This window comes from Marasmius oreades (genome assembly GCF_018924745.1).
Source record: "Marasmius oreades isolate 03SP1 unplaced genomic scaffold unpl_scf_2, whole genome shotgun sequence".
Classification (NCBI taxonomy): Eukaryota; Fungi; Basidiomycota; class Agaricomycetes; order Agaricales; family Marasmiaceae; genus Marasmius; species Marasmius oreades.
The window spans coordinates 27213-45517 of record NW_025064826.1 but is presented as its reverse complement, the minus strand read 5'-3'; the positions used below and the strand labels follow the sequence as shown (position 1 = coordinate 45517).

Below are 18305 nucleotides of genomic sequence, written 5' to 3'. Positions count from 1 at the left end.
CTTTTGCTTTCTCCCAAGTTAGGGATATGGCTTTGACCATAAGTAATGAGTTAGTAGGCGATTGCTACGCACCTCAGGGCTTAGATCCTGTTAGCTATACTCTAGGAGTGAAAGCGGCGGCTCCCGTAGGAACCCCCTTGATCACTCGTGCAAAAATCGAGCCTACGATAGCTCCATTGTCTTCGTACAAGAAGGAAATAGCTTCTGATGAGTTGACAATGAAACTTTTGGCCTCCGTAGACGCACAGAATACTCGAATGAACGACTTCGCGCGTGCAGTTTCTGAGCTTTTGAAGAAGATGCCTGACTTCAGTCAGCCTAACTTCTACAAAAACATGCAAGCTATGGCGTATCATAATGGAAGCCAAGGGCAGAGTAGTGGTGGATCTAGGCCTTCGAACCAGATCGCATCCAACTCTACGGCCGCAGGGCAGCCATATAGGGCGCCTACGGACAAAAATTGCATTATTTGTGATGAACCCGGGCATTTCTGGAGAGAATGCAGGCAAGCACAAGAGCTATCCCAGAAGAAGTGGATAGTTAAGAATGAACATACGAATAGATTGGAGATGTACGATGGGAATAACCTCCCACCGCCTGATCCAGTGAAGAAAGAATCACGAGCAGACAGAATTAGAGCTATTGCTAGAGAGAAGGGATGGCCAGGTGCTGAAAAGACCAGTTTCTTCTTACAAGGAGACTTGGATCTTGATGATGATCTCCCAGACCGTCAATCTGTGCCTACGATAGAAGTTTTGTTACAGAGAATTGCTGCTTTGGAGGTAGAGACTCGTCGCCAGTCGGGCGACAGCTCAAAAAACTAAAAGGTCCAATGATGGACTCCTCAGATAAGAGAGATAGATCTCGAGATACCCAGAGGAGACCGGAGGACCCCAAAAAAATAAAATTACCACCAAAACCCCAAGTAGTGATATCTACGCCGTCGTTCTTAAGAAAACAACCGTATGTGATACCCCAGAGAAAGCCTTTCGAAGAAGAGGTCTCTGAAGAAGAAGATGAAGCAGAATCAGATGAAGAAAAACCTCCGTCGCAGGTCGATAGACGTCCTTCTACTCCGCCACCTAGGGTATTCGATAAAATTCAGCCCGTAGAACGTGTCCCACAACCAAGGGATTCGGTATTGCCCCGATATCGCGATATAAATCGTAAAAGACCTTAAAAATGCATATTTATACAATTTTAACACTTATGAGTTATAAATTATGGGATTAATAGGACTAGAGTGAGCCCGCACTTCTAGTTAAAGCATGAGCCTCTACAAGAGACTTTATCCATACGAAATGTACAAAATTAGGAAAGATGAGAGACTTCGCTGAAGTTCAGAAAACTGTACGAACTTCAGGAAGCAGCCGTTTAAAAACCTTCGTTCTTGTATTGGAAGGCCTCCTCTTACTCTTGGAATGCTCATAGCAAACATAGGGATTTTATTATACAATTTATTGAAACTTCAACGAAGTCTGGTTGGACTGCTCGGATATTGGAATTCTCGGATATAGAAATCCAAACAAGGATAAAGGAAGGAACATCCGATTCTCATGAACGGAAAACAGAAAGAATAGGAATTTCTCGGAAAACCAAGGAAGCACGGACTTCAGCGAAGTGCACGTGTTATTTGATTTCAAGAAGGAAACCTTGGGGACAGGGCCTAGGATCGAGGCTAGATCTTCTCCAAAAAGGAATAGAACAGGAACAGGAAGAATGGATACGCCTGAAACAGGGACTCGTTCCCTAGGAAAAACAGGAGAATGCGGATATGTCGGGTACTTCGGCGAAGTCAAGTCCCTACATCGCAACCAGGAAACAAGGAATAGATATTCAGTTTAATATTCGATTGGGCACTTCAGCACATAAAACTCTTGTATTATACCCGATTAAGCGAGTTTCTGTTTGACTGAAAGGGATTTCATTATTATTTATTAGTTTCACACACATTTTGGACTTTTACTATTATTTATTAGAAAAAACCGTATATAAGGAGGGCAGGAAAGAGGGATTTCCCCCAGCAACCTACGAGAGGAGACGCAGTTCACCTACTAGGATTCGCTCGAGATTTGACCTTTGCCCCAGTCTTCACTGAAGTTGGTGTTCTGTGTTTGGAAGGATAGATTAGATTATTGCAATTGAATTTGGTATTGGCATATTGTCTTGGAATTGAACTCTGGATATTGAAGTCAATTTGGACTTATATTGAATTTGGTTTGCTATTGTCTAGTTTGGATATTGAACTTGAAACCGAACTTCGGCGAAGACTTGTAAAAGCTTTGTTGAAAAGTCAGATATCGAATTTTGGGATTTGTGAATCATATTGTCACCCTTGTAGTGAAAGAACCTTGATTGAAACAACTATAAAACCGAAGACCCCACATATTCTATCTTTCTTGGTGCCTCTTAGTGAAAACTAAAGCCTTAAGAATACCGACCTCCACCCCTTACACTTGTGTATACTCTTCTTGGTGTGGTTTTGGTTTGCGCACTTCGTGCTTGAGGTGTGTTTACTAGCCATATTTAGTGGTGTTACACAGCGTTATTATCTGGTGACCACCGCAGGGGGTGGTATTACTTGGAAAGAAAGAATTCTTGAAACCGTACACTTCGCAGAAGTTAGCTTCTAAGGAGTACAATTGTTCATTTGGTTGAGATCAAACCGAAGTACTTGTCAAAATTGCACCCAGATCTAAGAAAATAGATAAGGGAAAAGCAGTTAGCACTTCGAGAACGAGATCAACGCAGACTTCGAGCGCTGCAGGAAACTTAGAATTAACCGAACATCGAATTTCTAAGATCCAACAGGAAAAAGAATTAGAAAAGCAAGTTGCTCTTCTAAAGGAAAATATACAATTGCAACAAGAGATTAATAGTCTCAGACTTGCCTCATTAAGGGATAGAGCCTTAGCAACTACTTCGGCTGTATCTATTTTTGAAAGAATAAGGAACTTCGGCGAAGAAACTGAAGATCCAGAAAACTCTTCGTCACAAGTTAGAGAAGGAACACCGGAACCACCGGTACCTCCAGCGAATACTCCAGTTTCAGAACCGGAAGATATTTCGGACCCTTTTCAATCTTTTGAGAGAGACTTAGATTTTAATATTGAATTATTGAGTGGAGCTAATATGGCAAACTCAGTAAATACAGAAGGACCAGAACCACAGGAAAATGTGGTTCGACCAGTGAAACAGTCATGGATGGACCTCACAGCGGAAGCTAGGGAGGTCTTGAAAGGAGACAAACATAAGATGAGATTACAGGTCTTTAGTAAAGACCGTCCGGAAACGTTTGAAACTTGGTTGACTGCGCTAGAAGATTATTTTCGATGGAATAATATCGAGAATGATGAGGCGAAGATCAACATCGCAATGACACAGATGGATCTGACCACCCGAGAGTTGCTCGAAGATGTTATTGCCTCTGCAAGAGGTTACGACTGGGAGCTTTTCAAGGATGAGTTGCTTCAGGAATTTCCTGAAGCGCAGGATAGGAAGATCGGCTCAAGGGAGCGTCTTCTTGCTGTCTGTGAACGAGCAAAGTACATTCCGTTCGGTCATACGTCGAAGTTAGCGGCATTTAATAGAGAATTCAACTTAGAAGCTAAAAAGTTGAAGAATACTATGCCCCCGCTGATTACGAATATTGACTTAGTCTCGTATTATTTGAATACATTGGAACCAAGATTTGCAGACGAGATTAGAAAGCATTTAGTAGCGAAAGCTATGTCTGAAATGCGAAGGGACACTGACATTCGAGAAAAGCTCAAGAAGCGTCAGGACCCTTGGACAATCGATGAAGTCCAGGAAGCTGCAATTACAATGTCAGCTACCATGGTTCAAAGTGTTTATGCACCAGGACTTGGAGTTTCGAGTAGAGATACTTACTCAGGTGTCTCCCCGGAAGGCCTAAATAGACTTCATGGTGTGAAACAGACAGCGGATCAGTATGTTCGTCCTCCGATGCCGGAGACACAGGATAGAAAAATAAAGGATGAATGGGAACACAAAGTATCAGTATCAATGGATACCTACAATGTGAAACTTCGCGAACTTGGACACCAAGTTTCCGAGCAGAGTAAAGCAACTGAAAATACCAATCGGTTACTTCTCGAAGTCATGAAGTTAGTAAAAGTTGGTGCAAATAATGGTAACCAAAGTAGTGGAAACCAGTACCAGCGACCTAGTGATCGACCAGATCGGCCGCGCAATAATAACGAGACTTCGGCGAAGTCCAACTGGCTGGATGATCTTCAGTGTTGGTTCTGTAGCAAAGAAGGGCATACCGCGAGGGACTGTCCAGAGCAAGCGAAGTTGCTGGAAAATGGAATTTTGAAAAGAAATTCCGAAGGAAAGATTGAGTTGAAGGACGGAAGTCGACTTCCATTTGTAAATGTGAAGGAACCCGGTCCTACTCGTGCAGAGAGAGTGTTGGCAATTGCCAAAGAAAGAGGATGGCTGGCCGCAAGCTCTGCAGCAGCTCAAAGTATGTTGTATGAAGTAGAAGAAGAACCGACCGTAGTGAACAGTTTTCAGTATGCGTTAGAAGAAACGTTGAAAGAAATTGGAAGCGATGAGTCGCACGCGTTAGCGGTTCTTATGAAGAAATTGAATGGGCCAAAAAACTAGGAGATCCGATGAAAGGGCAGGATAGAGAGGGCAGGAATGCTAAAGCCCTGAATACCAAAAAGACCCTAGAGGAACCTAGAAAATTGATACCGCAGGTTGTAATAAATACACCTAAGAATTTCGATAGATCCAGATATATAATTCCTCAGATGAGAGAGGAGGAAGAAGAAAATGGAGAGAAAACGGAGACTTCAGTGAAGTCCCCAGATAATGCGCGAATTGAAGAAATCGAGGAAGAAGATGTTCCTCAGGAAAGACCATTTGATCGTGTAAAACCGGTCGAAAGAATATTTCAGCCAAGAGACTATGCTCTCCCAAGGAAAGAAGAGCTTAAAGAAAATAGTTCTTCTAAGGAAAGGGTAGTTTATACTCGTGCTGAAGAGATCAGAAAGGCTGTAAGGCCGAAGGAATCATTATCCGACACGGATTGGAAGTCGGTAAAACAGAAAGCAGTCGATAGTATTGCAGAAAAGATTTTGCGGAAAGAAGTTGAAATTTCGGCAGAGCATGCTATTAAAGCCTCTCCGGAATTACAAAAAGCTTTGATGAGGAAGATTAGGAACCGAAGGCTTCCTAGAAGAAATGCGAATGCGTTCTTTAAAGAAGCCGGAACGGAAGAAAAGCTCGGACGAGACATTTTGTCAGGCTTCAGCGAAGATACTGAATTTGTCGATATCGAAGACGTTGAAGTCGCACAGACTTTCGAAATTTTGGAGGAGCCCCGAGGCCATCTTGAAGAAGGCTCGGTGGTACACAAAGACGCGGTAGAACAATATATCAGCGACCTACCTCCGGAAGATAGAAAGAAAGTGATAATCGTCGCAAGGGTTATGGATACCCTCCGATGCATTTTCCCTGAGATAAATGGTTCTAAGGAAGAGGTTGAAGCCGTCACTGACGGCGGATCACAGATAGTTGCGATTGATATGGTCGTAGCTGTTGGACTTGGTCTGACATGGGATCCGGAATCCAATATTTTGATGCAATCGGCTAATGGCCAACTTCAAAGAACTAAAGGGTTAGCTAGAAATGTGCCCTTCCGGTTCGGAGAAATTACGGTCTATCTCCAACTTCACGTTGTTGAGGAAGCACCGTATCAAGTATTATTGGGTAGACCGTTTGATGCCTTGACCAATTCGAGTATTCAGAATTTCCCGGATGGAGATCAACATATTATTGCCACTTGTCCTAATACTGGTGTGAAATGTACAATCCCTACTTACCCGAGAGGCGGTGGAAAACGAATCCGTCCGAAAGTAAGGGAACCGGCACTGAAATCCGAAGATGCGGTTTCCGCGAAGTCCAGAAAAGAATACGAAAATGACGAAAAGTCGGAAACATTAAATTTTCAGTTAGCCTTGAGGAATTGCTAGATGATCAAGGAGAGGTTGCTGTTAGTTTTATATTTTCCGAGGATAAAACATAAAAATAGAAGGATATAAATTGCCAGACTCTCGCCACTTCGGAGAAGAAGAGTTGGCGGAAGCTTTTGTATTGGCTAATGCAGCTAATTTCGAAGATCAGATTGCATCTCAGAGAGTCCAGGATTTTCAGAGATCAAAGGAAGAAAAAGGATATGCCGTATTTAGTGTATGGCGAGATAACATAGACTTTGAGTGTGGAAATCTAGATTTTCGCGGTTCCGAAGACTTCAGCGAACTTGAAGTTAAAGAAAAAGGCGTTGATAAAACGGTCCCTAATTTGAATTTGGAAAAGGTCTCAGTCTATGGAAAGTATAAACCAGTGCATTTGAAGGTTAGACCTCAACTTGCATCAATGCCAGAAGAATTTCGGGTTCAAAGGAATATTACAGGCGATCCGCTTGCGGAATTACCTGTATTGTCGAAACATCCACCTGAATATTCACCAGGCGAAAGATATACAAAGGAAAGAAAAGATGGCATTGACAAGAATCATTCAGAAGATTTCTTGTGGCCAGAAGAAAGAAAATTGTTGCATCATTTTATGCTCACTCAAGAGAAGGGTTTTGCTTGGACAGCAGAAGAAGGAGGAAATTTCAGAACTGATTTCTTCCCTCCTGTAAAGTTTCCAGTATTGCCTCATACTCCTTGGGTAGAAAGGAATATTCCTATACCTCCTGGCATTTATGAAGAAGTGTGTAACATTTTGAAAGATAAGATAGCAGCTGGTGTTTACGAACCCACTACTTCCTCTTATCGGTCCAGATGGTTTATGGTTTTAAAGAAAGATGGAAAAAGCCTTCGCTTAGTTCATAGTCTTGAGGCTTTGAACCGAGTTACGATTCAACACTCAGGTATTCCGCCGGGAACTGCAGAAATTGCTTCTAGCTTTTCAGGAAGGGCATGTTTAGGCATGTTGGATATTTGGGTTGGATATGATGAAAGGTTAATAGATGAGAAGTCTAGGGACTATACTACATTCCAGACTCCTTTTGGTCCCTATCGATTGGTTAAATTGCCAATGGGTTGGACTAATTCTGTACCTATCTTTCATGAAGATGTTTCATATATCTTTAGAGATGAAATACCTCATGTAACAAGACCATATATCGATGATGTTCCTATCAGAGGACCAGCCACAAGATATGAAACTTCAGATGGTTCATTTGAAACCATCCAAGACAATAAAGGAATAAGAAGATTTGTATGGGAACATTTTCAGAATGTAAATCGGATAGTTCAGCGCATGAAGTATGTTGGAGGGACCTTTTCAGGACCAAAAGCGTACTTATGTGTATCAGAGGGTTTAGTAGTAGGACACAGAGTGTCCTATGAAGGAGAAAACCAGTAGAAAAGTTAGCGGAAGTGATCCTGTCTTGGGACCCAGCTAACTTTGAGAATAAAACGCATATCAAGTCTTTCTTGGGCACTGCTGGACAGATGCGGATGTTCATTAAAGACTATGCAAAGATCACTAGGCCGTTGACTAGATTGACAGCGGCGAATGTACCATTTGTCATTGGTGAAGAACAGATTGTTGCAGTTCGCAAAATACAAGAAGGTATTAAGAACGCTCCTGCTCTTAGACCAATTGACTACCTGAACCCAAGTGGAATCACACTAGCAGTGGATACTTCATGGCATGCTGTGGGATTTTATTTGTATCAAGTAGATGAAGAAAATCCTAAGAGGAAGTTCTTCAACCTCATGATAGAAGGAAAGATAGTGTAAAGAAAGGATTTGATCATGGTAACCTCGCCTGGAGACTTTGGCGAAGTTCAGAATAAAGGGGTATTTTATCGGAATTTTCTAAAACAAGTTAGAGGGAAATTTTCTTATTTCACTCCAGAAAGAAAGGAATACAACATTGTAAGTTTTTATGCTGCAAAGCAGCAGGATGGTAAGAATACAAAAGAGTTTTAAAGTGACTCTACCACTGTATACTGAAGTCCGACTACAAGTAGTCTACAAGATACGCAAGAAAGATATATATAGGGCCCGTATAAAGCCAAGAAGTCCCGGTCTCCAAAGACCTCGGCGAAGTCCGATTGAGAGCGACTCTTTGCAAATTGGGTCAGGAAATGGAATAAAGGAAGAAAAGAATGGCTTACATTCGAGCAGAGAAACAAGCGGATCAGCTGAAGAACTTGGAGTGTCAACAACCATAGGGTTGTTAACCTCTTCGTCGTCCTCAACTCGAACCTCCTCTTCGACCGTCTGTTCCTCGAGAACGGTGGCGGAAGTGCTCTCAGCAACTCCAGGAAGTGCCGCAGCCAATCGTAAGTGAAGCGGGGAAAACTGTAAGCAAAGTCAGAATAGAAGAATAAGAAAAGATATTGGAACGTACCTCAGGACGACGAATAGAATATCCGCTCAAATCAACTGAAAAGGTTTCTTGAGTCTTGAGGTTCCAGAACACCGTTTGAGATCCTTGGACGGACACCTCGCGAAAGTCTTCGGCGAAGTTGAACTCCAAGGGCCATTTGAAAAGACAACCTAGACCGCGGATGGACTCCCTCGAGAGTTGAAGCCCCTCAGCATGTAGCTGAAGGTACTCCAACACGATTTTGGGGTTGGCGGCGATTTGACGAATTTCGGACTCCTTGTCCGTAATACTCTTTCGAGTAAGGGAAAGGGTGTCGGCAAGAGAACGGATAGTCGCAGAGAGTCGGTCTTGAGTCTCGAGAAGCCGGGTCAACTCGACCATGCGCTCGTGGAAGTCTAGAAAGAAACAAAACTTAGAAAGAATAAGGAAAGAAAGATTAAAGACTTACGACCAGGAGTGGGTGCACCCCAAGCTCGAACCTGATCCATCTGAGAAAAGGCCTCGTCTTGAGGGAGGATCCAGTTGCAAAGGTACCGATAAGTTTTGCATCGGGCACATTTGTCGGACCGGCCGACATAGTTGCACTCCATGCGGGCAATAATGCATGTCAAGCATGAAATCCGCATCTCCTAGGAAAAGAATAAGTTAACAAAGGAATAGAGATACACAAAAGAAAGCTTACCGCTTTCATAGATCGCCCAGACTCCAAAATATCACGGAGGGAGAATGCTTCCCCGCGAGGAACATCGAAGCGATAGGGAACTTCTAAGAAAAATTAAATTAGAAATTCAGAAACAAGATAGGATAAATAAAACTTACCAACGGAGGACCGCGCTAACGGATGCTTGACATCATGCGACTCCTAAGAAAGTTGGTTAAGTAGGAAAGAATATAAAAAAAAAAGGAGGAGAGAGGAATAGGCAAGGACTTACCATGTCCGTACGCCGACGTTGGATATTCTTTTTGGCAGGCGGAGGGCTTATTGAAACAGCCCGGCCTTTTCCCTTCTCACTGACAGTATTCTTGGATGAAGCGAGAGGAGCCTTGGACGAGCCAGCCTAAGAAAAGGAAATTAGACTAAAGAAAGGATTTAAAACAGACTAAAGGATGACTTACCGTGGCACTGCGCGTGGTCGGACAACCTTCGACGGTCAGAGGAACTGAGGGAGATGGCCTTTCATCGTCTTCGCGGATGGTCTGTAAAATAGAATAAGGAAAGGAACGAATAAATAGAGGAAGGACTTACAGTGGATCGACGAGAAGGAGCAGGTTTTGGAAGGGGTTTTGGGCGAGGCCGGTTCGGAATGATCACCTCTACCCTACCTCTGCCTCTGCCCCGCCCGGATCCTCGAGCCCGTCCTTGCGTTGGCCTAGTCATGGGCTACCGAAAAGGTTAGCATCAAGATTAGGAGAACATATGGAAAAGGATACATACAACAGGGGGAGACGACCTTAGCTCATCCACTTCGGATTTGCCGGAATCGTCCTCTTCTTCGTCATCTTCAGCGGCATTGTCAACACCGTCTTCGGAAGCCGTTTCTGGCTCAGTTGTCGATGTCTGAAACAAAGGGAAGATTGAAATAATATAAGGAAAGATAAAAGAAAGAAAGAAGGAAACTTACCCTCTTCGTGGAAGAAGAAAGTCGAGGCTTCTTGATTGGCGGAACCGCTTCGATTTCGACTTCGGAACTTTCAGAAGGTGGAGGCCGAGCTTTCTTTGCGGAAAGTGAACGCCATTGGGCGAGATCCAAGGAACATCGATATTTGGGAGTCCAAGCTGGAGGACTGAATACCGCAAGAGGGGCTACTTCACTTAAGTAGTTTTGGTTGGGAGAAAGACGAAGATTGCAGGCCGGCTGAGAAGTTGGTTAGAAAGGAAAAGGAAAAGAATGGATTATATATGCACCAAATTGTAACTATCCCAGAGAGCAAGCTCATCTGCGGATAGAATCCAAGCATCAGGTTGGATCTCTGGAGGTGCAAGGCGGGAAACTGCAGCGCAAAGACTGCCGACAGCGGTAGGGAATAGTCGATGTGTATGTTTTGCACGGAACTCATCCGCAATACGATTCTGTAGAAGATACATCAGATAGACTAAAAGGATGGAAGAAGATTGACTTACGAGGCCGCGTTCTTCAAACTGGAAGGCTGCCTTGATAAGAGCCTTGCGCTCGTCTTCGTTCTTGACAGGACGCGTTACTGCATCTTGAAAGCAGCGGTGGACGCGGTAGAGATCGTTGTTGAACACTTCGATACCGTGATTATTGAACTCCGTAAGCCCGGGAAGCAGAGACATGGCTAAGAAAGAGACGACGCGTTAGAAGGGAAGGAAAAAGTAAGGAAGGAAGTTAAACAAAACTTGCGAAAAGGGGGACATACATAAAAAGGGGGTTTGGCATACGCCGGATGACTTAGAAAAAGTGCGAGTTCCCTCTCGCGGAACCAAGTGGAGTGGGAATTTCCCAAAAAGGAAGACTTCTTGCTGTTTAATACATCGGACCCTTGATGGCTTAGATGTCAAATCAATAGCAGGAACAGATCATCTTGATAAGATGTGATAGATAAGAAAAAGGATAGATTAAAGGGTCCAGTACCCGCAAAATATGCGTGAACTTCATAGAATTGCATACCAACCAGAAGGAACATTGCGGATTAAGGCAGAAAGATTGCGGATTGACTCCAATACACCTAAGACGGACTGGGGACAGTCCTTTCTTTTGTTAGGGGGAGATATCGCGATATAAATCGTAAAAGACCTTAAAAATGCATATTTATACAATTTTAACACTTATGAGTTATAAATTATGGGATTAATAGGACTAGAGTGAGCCCACACTTCTAGTTAAAGCATGAGCCTCTACAAGAGACTTTATCCGTACGAAATGTACAAAATTAGGAAAGATGAGAGACTTCGCTGAAGTTCAGAAAACTGTACGAACTTCAGGAAGCAGCCGTTTAAAAACCTTCGTTCTTGTATTGGAAGGCCTCCTCTTACTCCTGGAATGCTCATAGCAAACATAGGGATTTTATTATACAATTTATTGAAACTTCAACGAAGTCTGGTTGGACTGCTCGGATATTGGAATTCTCGGATATAGAAATCCAAACAAGGATAAAGGAAGGAACATCCGATTCTCACGAACGGAAAACGGAAAGAATAGGAATTTCTCGGAAAACCAAGGAAACACGGACTTCAGCGAAGTGCATGTGTTATTTGATTTCAAGAGGGAAACCTTGGGGACAGGGCCTAGGATCGAGGCTAGATCTTCTCCAAAAAGGAATAGAACAGGAACAGGAAGAATGGATACGCCTGAAACAGGGACTCGTTCCCTAGGAAAAACAGGAGAATGCGGATATGTCGGGTACTTCGGCGAAGTCAAGTCCCTACATCGCAACCAGGAAACAAGGAATAGATATTCAGTTTAATATTCGATTGGGCACTTCAGCACATAAAACTCTTGTATTATACCCGATTAAGCGAGTTTCTGTTTGACTGAAAGGGATTTCATTATTATTTATTAGTTTCACACACATTTTGGACTTTTACTATTATTTATTAGAAAAACCGTATATAAGGAGGGCAGGAAAGAGGGATTTTCCCCAGCAACCTACGAGAGGAGACGCAGTTCACCTACTAGGATTCGCTTGAGATTTGACCTTTGCCCCAGTCTTCACTGAAGTTGGTGTTCTGTGTTTGGAAGGATAGATTAGATTATTGCAATTGAATTTGGTATTGGCATATTGTCTTGGAATTGAACTCTGGATATTGAAGTCAATTTGGACTTATATTGAATTTGGATTGCTATTGTCTAGTTTGGATATTGAACTTGAAACCGAACTTCGGCGAAGACTTGTAAAAGCTTTGTTGAAAAGTCAGATATCGAATTTTGGGATTTGTGAATCATATTGTCACCCTTGTAGTGAAAGAACCTTGATTGAAACAACTATAAAACCGAAGAACCCCACATATTCTATCTTTCTTGGTGCCTCTTAGTGAAAACTAAAGCCTTAAGAATACCGACCTCCACCCCTTACACTTGTGTATACTCTTCTTGGTGTGGTTTTGGTTTGCGCACTTCGTGCTTGAGGTGTGTTTACTAGCCATATTTAGTGGTGTTACACAGCGTTATTATCGCTCTCAATCGGACTTCTCCGAGGTCTTTGGAGACCGGGACTTCTTGGCTTTATACGGGCCCTATATATATCTTTCTTGCGTATCTTGTAGACTACTTGTAGTCGGACTTCAGTATACAGTGGTAGAGTCACTTTAAAACTCTTTTGTATTCTTACCATCCTGCTGCTTTGCAGCATAAAAATACAATGTTGTATTCCTTTCTTTCTGGAGTGAAATAAGAAAATTTCCCTCTAACTTGTTTTAGAAAATTCCGATAAAATACCCCTTTATTCTGAACTTCGCCAAAGTCTCCAGGCGAGGTTACCATGATCAAATCCTTTCTTTACACTATCTTTCCTTCTATCATGAGGTTGGCTATTGAACAATTATACGCCATGCTAGCTCATTGTGAGTTTTCTTATCTTATATCCAAGATTTCACTAACTTCGCTGAAGACGCATATCCTGCCAATTTTATTCCTCCAATTGGGGGTCCTCCTTATTTCCAGGATGACAATCGCATTGTGCTACGGATTCCTCTTTCTACTGAGCGAGAAGCTGAGTTGGCTATACAACTTCAGTTCTTAGTAGCTATCCGCCACAACGGACCATACCTCCAATTTATCCTTTTATTCGATCCTGCTCAAGGCCGTATCTATCACAGTCCACTCAATAATCATCGATTCCATCCGACTTCACGCAAGGTGTTTAATCGACTTGGCAACGCGATGGCTAGAGTTGGATTCCTTAAGCTCGAAGTTGCTTCTATCCCCGGAGCCGTTGAAGCTTGGGCGTATGAAGTTAACTTCTTTCTTCCTTTAGTCCCCGATTCCGCTCTCTATTTACCTGAACATGGGTACTATGGGTTCTATTCCTTCGAGCCTAACACTGCTAGGTACTCTTTTCCAGGAAGTATAAATTATACTCCTGAAGAGGTGAGTTTTCCAAGACTTCTCTGAAGTCTCCGAAAACTTACTCTGATCTTTCCGTAGGGGATGATAGACGGATTTCAATGTAGTATTTCCAATTACCAGCTCGCTCTAGAACTGTAGACCCTATCTATCATATCCCAATTCCTTTGTTAAAGTGTAGCAAGTGTCTGAAATTTGAAAATGCGTAAAGCAACCAACATTCCATTCCTGTTCCCTACACAGTATTTCCATTACATTCTTGGGTCGCTGAGGCAACTTCACGAATTTCAGCGTAGTTCCATTCCATTCTTAGGTTGTCGAGGCAACTTCACGAATTTATCCGCATTCAAAATTTAAAATTTCACGGAAAAATCAGAGTCCTCTCCCCCTAACAAAAGAAATGTCAACCCCTGTTGACTCCAAGAACGTATAAAAGGTTCCTCAAATTCTGGACATCCTTATCAAACAATCTTTCCTTCTTTCCATCGTTTAACATGTCTAACAAGATTCCAAACTGGAGTGGACGCGCGGAGTTCCTTCACGACCAGCCAGGGTTCCTCAAACAAATGGAGGACCTTCTCAATAGCAAGAGTCACTTCCTGGCCGAAGCCGGAGCTCGCTCTATCGCCAGCCGCTTGGTATGTTATCGACCTTTCCCTTTCCTGCGATAATCACTAACTTCACTGCAGTCTACTTCCATGTCGCATCATCACATCAGCAAGGATCCCGAAGCGTTAGAGTTCGTTCAGAAGTGCTTTGCCTTACTCGAGAAACTTCAGGCTGTGCCTGGAGTTCCGACTATTCCATCTTATGCTGCTCATGAAGCTTTTATCGCCGAAGCCATTGTTTCTCGCGACCAGCACGAAGAGAAACTCCACCAGAAGGCCGAGGAGAAACTCCACAACAAGGCGAAGCCCACCAAACGTCCCGTGGTAAGTCTTTTATGGACTTCACTGCAGACTATGTTATTCCTTTCTCTTAGAAGTCCAATGCTTTCGTCGAGTCCGACGACAACATGGAGATCATTGTCGATGCTCCTGTCCGTGCCAAAGTACGTTCTTTAATCTTTCATTATATTCCCTTTCTTATTGACAAGTCCAAGTCCGAAGGCGTCAGCGCCTCTATCCATGCACCACCCAAGGCCAAGCAAGCGAAGGTGTCTGGCAAATACAAGCCCCTTCAGCAAATGACTATCACCAAGAGCAAGAAAGTAAGTATCGACTTCGTGACATTCTTTTATTAATTTCTGCTATAGTCTGGGCCTAATGGAATTTCCGTCCCACCGGTCTCTAACCACAAGAGGGCTCGTTTGCTCACTCCCATTGTTGACACGACCGAGGAAACCCCTGGTACGCCACTAATCTTGTCAAGTTTTCTTTTCCATCTTTCTAACTTCAGCGAAGAACAACTTCGCGTCCGCGAGGAGGGTCATGCTCGAGTCCTTCACGTTGCAGGGTTGTTGCCCTTCGCCAACATGTCCAAATACGATCCTGAACAGCTCCTTTCCGTCGCCAACTTCTTGAGGACTGAGATCATCACCCTTCAGCACACCATTTTGCATGCTCATAGCCAGTACAAGTCTAGCCTTGCTCAGCTCGAAGAGATCAACAATCATCGTCTTGGGAAGTTAGGTATTGACGATTCTATGGATACTGAGTCCATTGTAGAGGACCTCACCAACAAAGGCAAGGCTAAAGAGTCTGTAGCTTCCACTTCCAAGGGAGGATATGTTTCTGCCTAGATCTCTTCACACTATTCCTTTCTTTTCCTTATAAAATACAAAAACTTCCATACATTTAGTCGGACACTTTTGTACTCGTGTTAGTAGCGCTTGATGCGCCCATAAATCCGATCCTTTTGTCGATCCAACTAAAACCGTTTGATTTCTCAGACTTCAGCGAAGTCTACTTGTTCTTCGTTTATTCGTAAGTTGGGGACCCTTTCAAAGATATAATCCTTATCAGGTCCATAATCGACTTCATCTTCTTCTTCTACAAGCTGATCCAACTTGTCTTTCGACATATGAATAAGTCTGTCTATATTTTCTGGTAATTCAATGGGTTGATAGCGTGTAACATGTGGGAGCACTCTGAAAGCGCCATATTTTCCCCTCATGAGTGTACCATCCATCTCAGCCAAGATATATGATCCTCCCTTGGTTCTTCTTATGACTATACATGGTCCAAAGTACCTTGGGAACATCTTTCTATCTAAGTTCTTTTCTATTTGAGTATTTCGAACTTGTACAAGCGTACCCGGTTTAAAATCATATGGCTTAATGGTATGCATATAATCTCGTTCGAATTTCCTCAAGTTCTTCCTTTTATTTTCTGTTATCCTTTCTACCATTTCTTGAACATGAGTACGGTGCTTAGCGAGCGCTTGCGCACGATACCCAATGAGTTCTTCTCTGGTCCACACTCTTTCCGGCGTTTTTACAAGCCAGGTAGCTTCTACAATATCAAGCAGCAATATAGGTTCCGCCCCCAATACAAAGAAGTATGGTGAACATCCTAACGTTTTTCTAGTAGTTATTCTATCTGCCCACAAAATGTGCTTCAAGAAGTAATACCAATGGTTCAAATTTCCGCTTGTCGCTTTCGCTAAGGCCTGTCTCAGGTCAAAGTGTGCTCTTTCAATCTTTCCATTGGCTTGTGAGTTGTAAGGCGAAATTCGAATTCCACGAACACCATACTTATCACGCAACCAGTTGGTTAGGGCAATCATCTGAGGAGCGTTATCTGTAACGATTTCCTCCGGTGTTCCCCATCTGCATAAGATATCATCAAAGAACCATTCTGCAAGCTGTCTTGTATTCTCACTAGCAATGGCCCTTGCTTCTGACCAATTTGATAAGGCGCAACGTCCGTGGACGATGTTTTTGCAACCTCTACTAGCTGGTGTCATTTTAATGACATCAATATGAATCTTCTGGAATAGTGAAGGGGTGTGTGTGAGGACAGGAGGGATCCTTAAGAGGTCCAATCTTCTATCCTGACAAGGCTGACATGATTTTACGAACCAATCAACATCTTCTTCGAAGTGTGGCCACCAAAAGCGTTTTTCGATAAGCGCTTTAGTAGCAAACATTCCTTTATGTCCAAGGTTATCATGAGCTGCCATCAACATCCACATTCTCTTTTCCTTTGGTACAAACAACCGATGGTTACTTGAATCATCTAAGGGCTTACGGTATAACCTGCCTTCATCATCTAAGAAGAACTTTAAAGCTCTTCTTATAAAATTCGTCTTTTCTGAGCTACTCATTTGTGATGTTACATCTGAGTTAGAGTCTCTCAACCAATGAATAATCTTTGGTATTTCTTCATCCTGTTTCAATCCTTCTGAACTTCGGTGAAGTTCATCATATGGGTGGTCTCTTGACCAATCCGCATCAATATCCGGTGGAATAACTAACACTTCGTTAAGCGAAAAGCTATTCACTACTTTTCCTTTCTTGAAGAGCGCAGACTCAAAATAATATTTCCATAGTCTGTCTTCATCACGAACTTCTTGAAGCTCTTCTTCAAAATCCTCTACATCCTTTGCTAATCCAGAGGTATTAACAACCTCAGTCAAATATCCTGATCTAGGATCAATAGCATCTCTGAAAATTTCAAAGTCCAAAGGAGACTCAGTCTGTCCTTCTCCCATTCGAAATTTAACAGGTTTTCCATCATCCTCTACTAAGAAGTCTTCCCAGCCTTCTGGTCTCTCAGTAGATCCACCACCCGGAGGCGGTCTTGACAATCCATCTGGTCCATGAACCAGACCTTTAATATGTACTAAGGTAAATTTCCAAAGTCTTATTTCTTCTATCCAACGGTTGATACTAGCATTTGGGCCACTGCTGGGATTGTCCAACATTCCCTTAATGTAACTAGCATCAGTTTCAACCGTTAAATTCCTGCAACCAAAGGTCTGATATTTGGTAGCTCTAAGTGCCATCATCAAACCATACAGTTCTCTCTTTGGTTGGGAAAACCTAGCTTCCCTCTCATTGAGAGTAATTGAACCGAAATAATTGAAGAACTTCCTCTTAGGATTTTCTTCATCTACTTGATACAAATAAAATCCCACAGCATGCCATGAAGTATCCACTGCTAGTGTGATTCCACTTGGGTTCAGATAGTCAATTGGTCTAAGAGCAGGAGCGTTCTTAATACCTTCTTGTATTTTGCGAACTGCAACAATCTGTTCTTCACCAATGACAAATGGTACATTCGCCGCTGTCAATCTAGTCAACGGCCTAGTGATCTTTGCATAGTCTTTAATGAACATCCGCATCTGTCCAGCAGTGCCCAAGAAAGACTTGATATGCGTTTTATTCTCAAAGTTAGCTGGGTCCCAAGACAGGATCACTTCTGCTAACTTTTCTACTGGTTTTTCTCCTTTATAGGACACTCTGTGTCCTACTACTAAACCCTCTGATACACATAAGTACGCTTTTGGTCCTGAAAAGGTCCCTCCAACATACTTCATGTGCTGAACTATCCGATTTACATTCTGAAAATGTTCCCATACAAATCTTCTTATTCCTTTATTTTCTTGGATGGTTTCAAATGAACCATCTGAAGTTTCATATCTTGTGGCTGGTCCTCTGATAGGAACATCATCGATATATGGTCTTGTTACATGAGGTATTTCATCTCTAAAGATATATGAAACATCTTCATGAAAGATAGGTACAGAATTAGTCCAACCCATTGGCAATTTAACCAATCGATAGGGACCAAAAGGAGTCTGGAATGTAGTATAGTCCCTAGACTTCTCATCTATTAACCTTTCATCATATCCAACCCAAATATCCAACATGCCTAAACATGCCCTTCCTGAAAAGCTAGAAGCGATTTCTGCAGTTCCCGGCGGAATACCTGAGTGTTGAATCGTAACTCGGTTCAA

The 18305-nt window shown here is 42.7% G+C and overlaps 1 protein-coding gene across 1 annotated transcript; it reads right to left on the bottom strand.

Moving 5' to 3' along the window:
• Positions 1-8007: 8007 nt before the first annotated feature.
• E1B28_013871 (uncharacterized protein) lies at positions 8008-10675 on the bottom strand (the record flags this gene model as incomplete). Its single annotated transcript, XM_043160668.1, has 13 exons — positions 8008-8111; positions 8165-8351; positions 8401-8774; positions 8828-9008; positions 9062-9144; positions 9199-9241; positions 9312-9437; positions 9496-9576; positions 9626-9760; positions 9815-9937; positions 10002-10235; positions 10286-10450; positions 10502-10675. The coding sequence occupies 13 exons, from the start codon at positions 10673-10675 to the stop codon at positions 8008-8010; spliced, it is 2010 nt and encodes a 669-aa protein (XP_043001759.1).
• Between the last annotated feature and the right edge of the window lie 7630 nt (positions 10676-18305).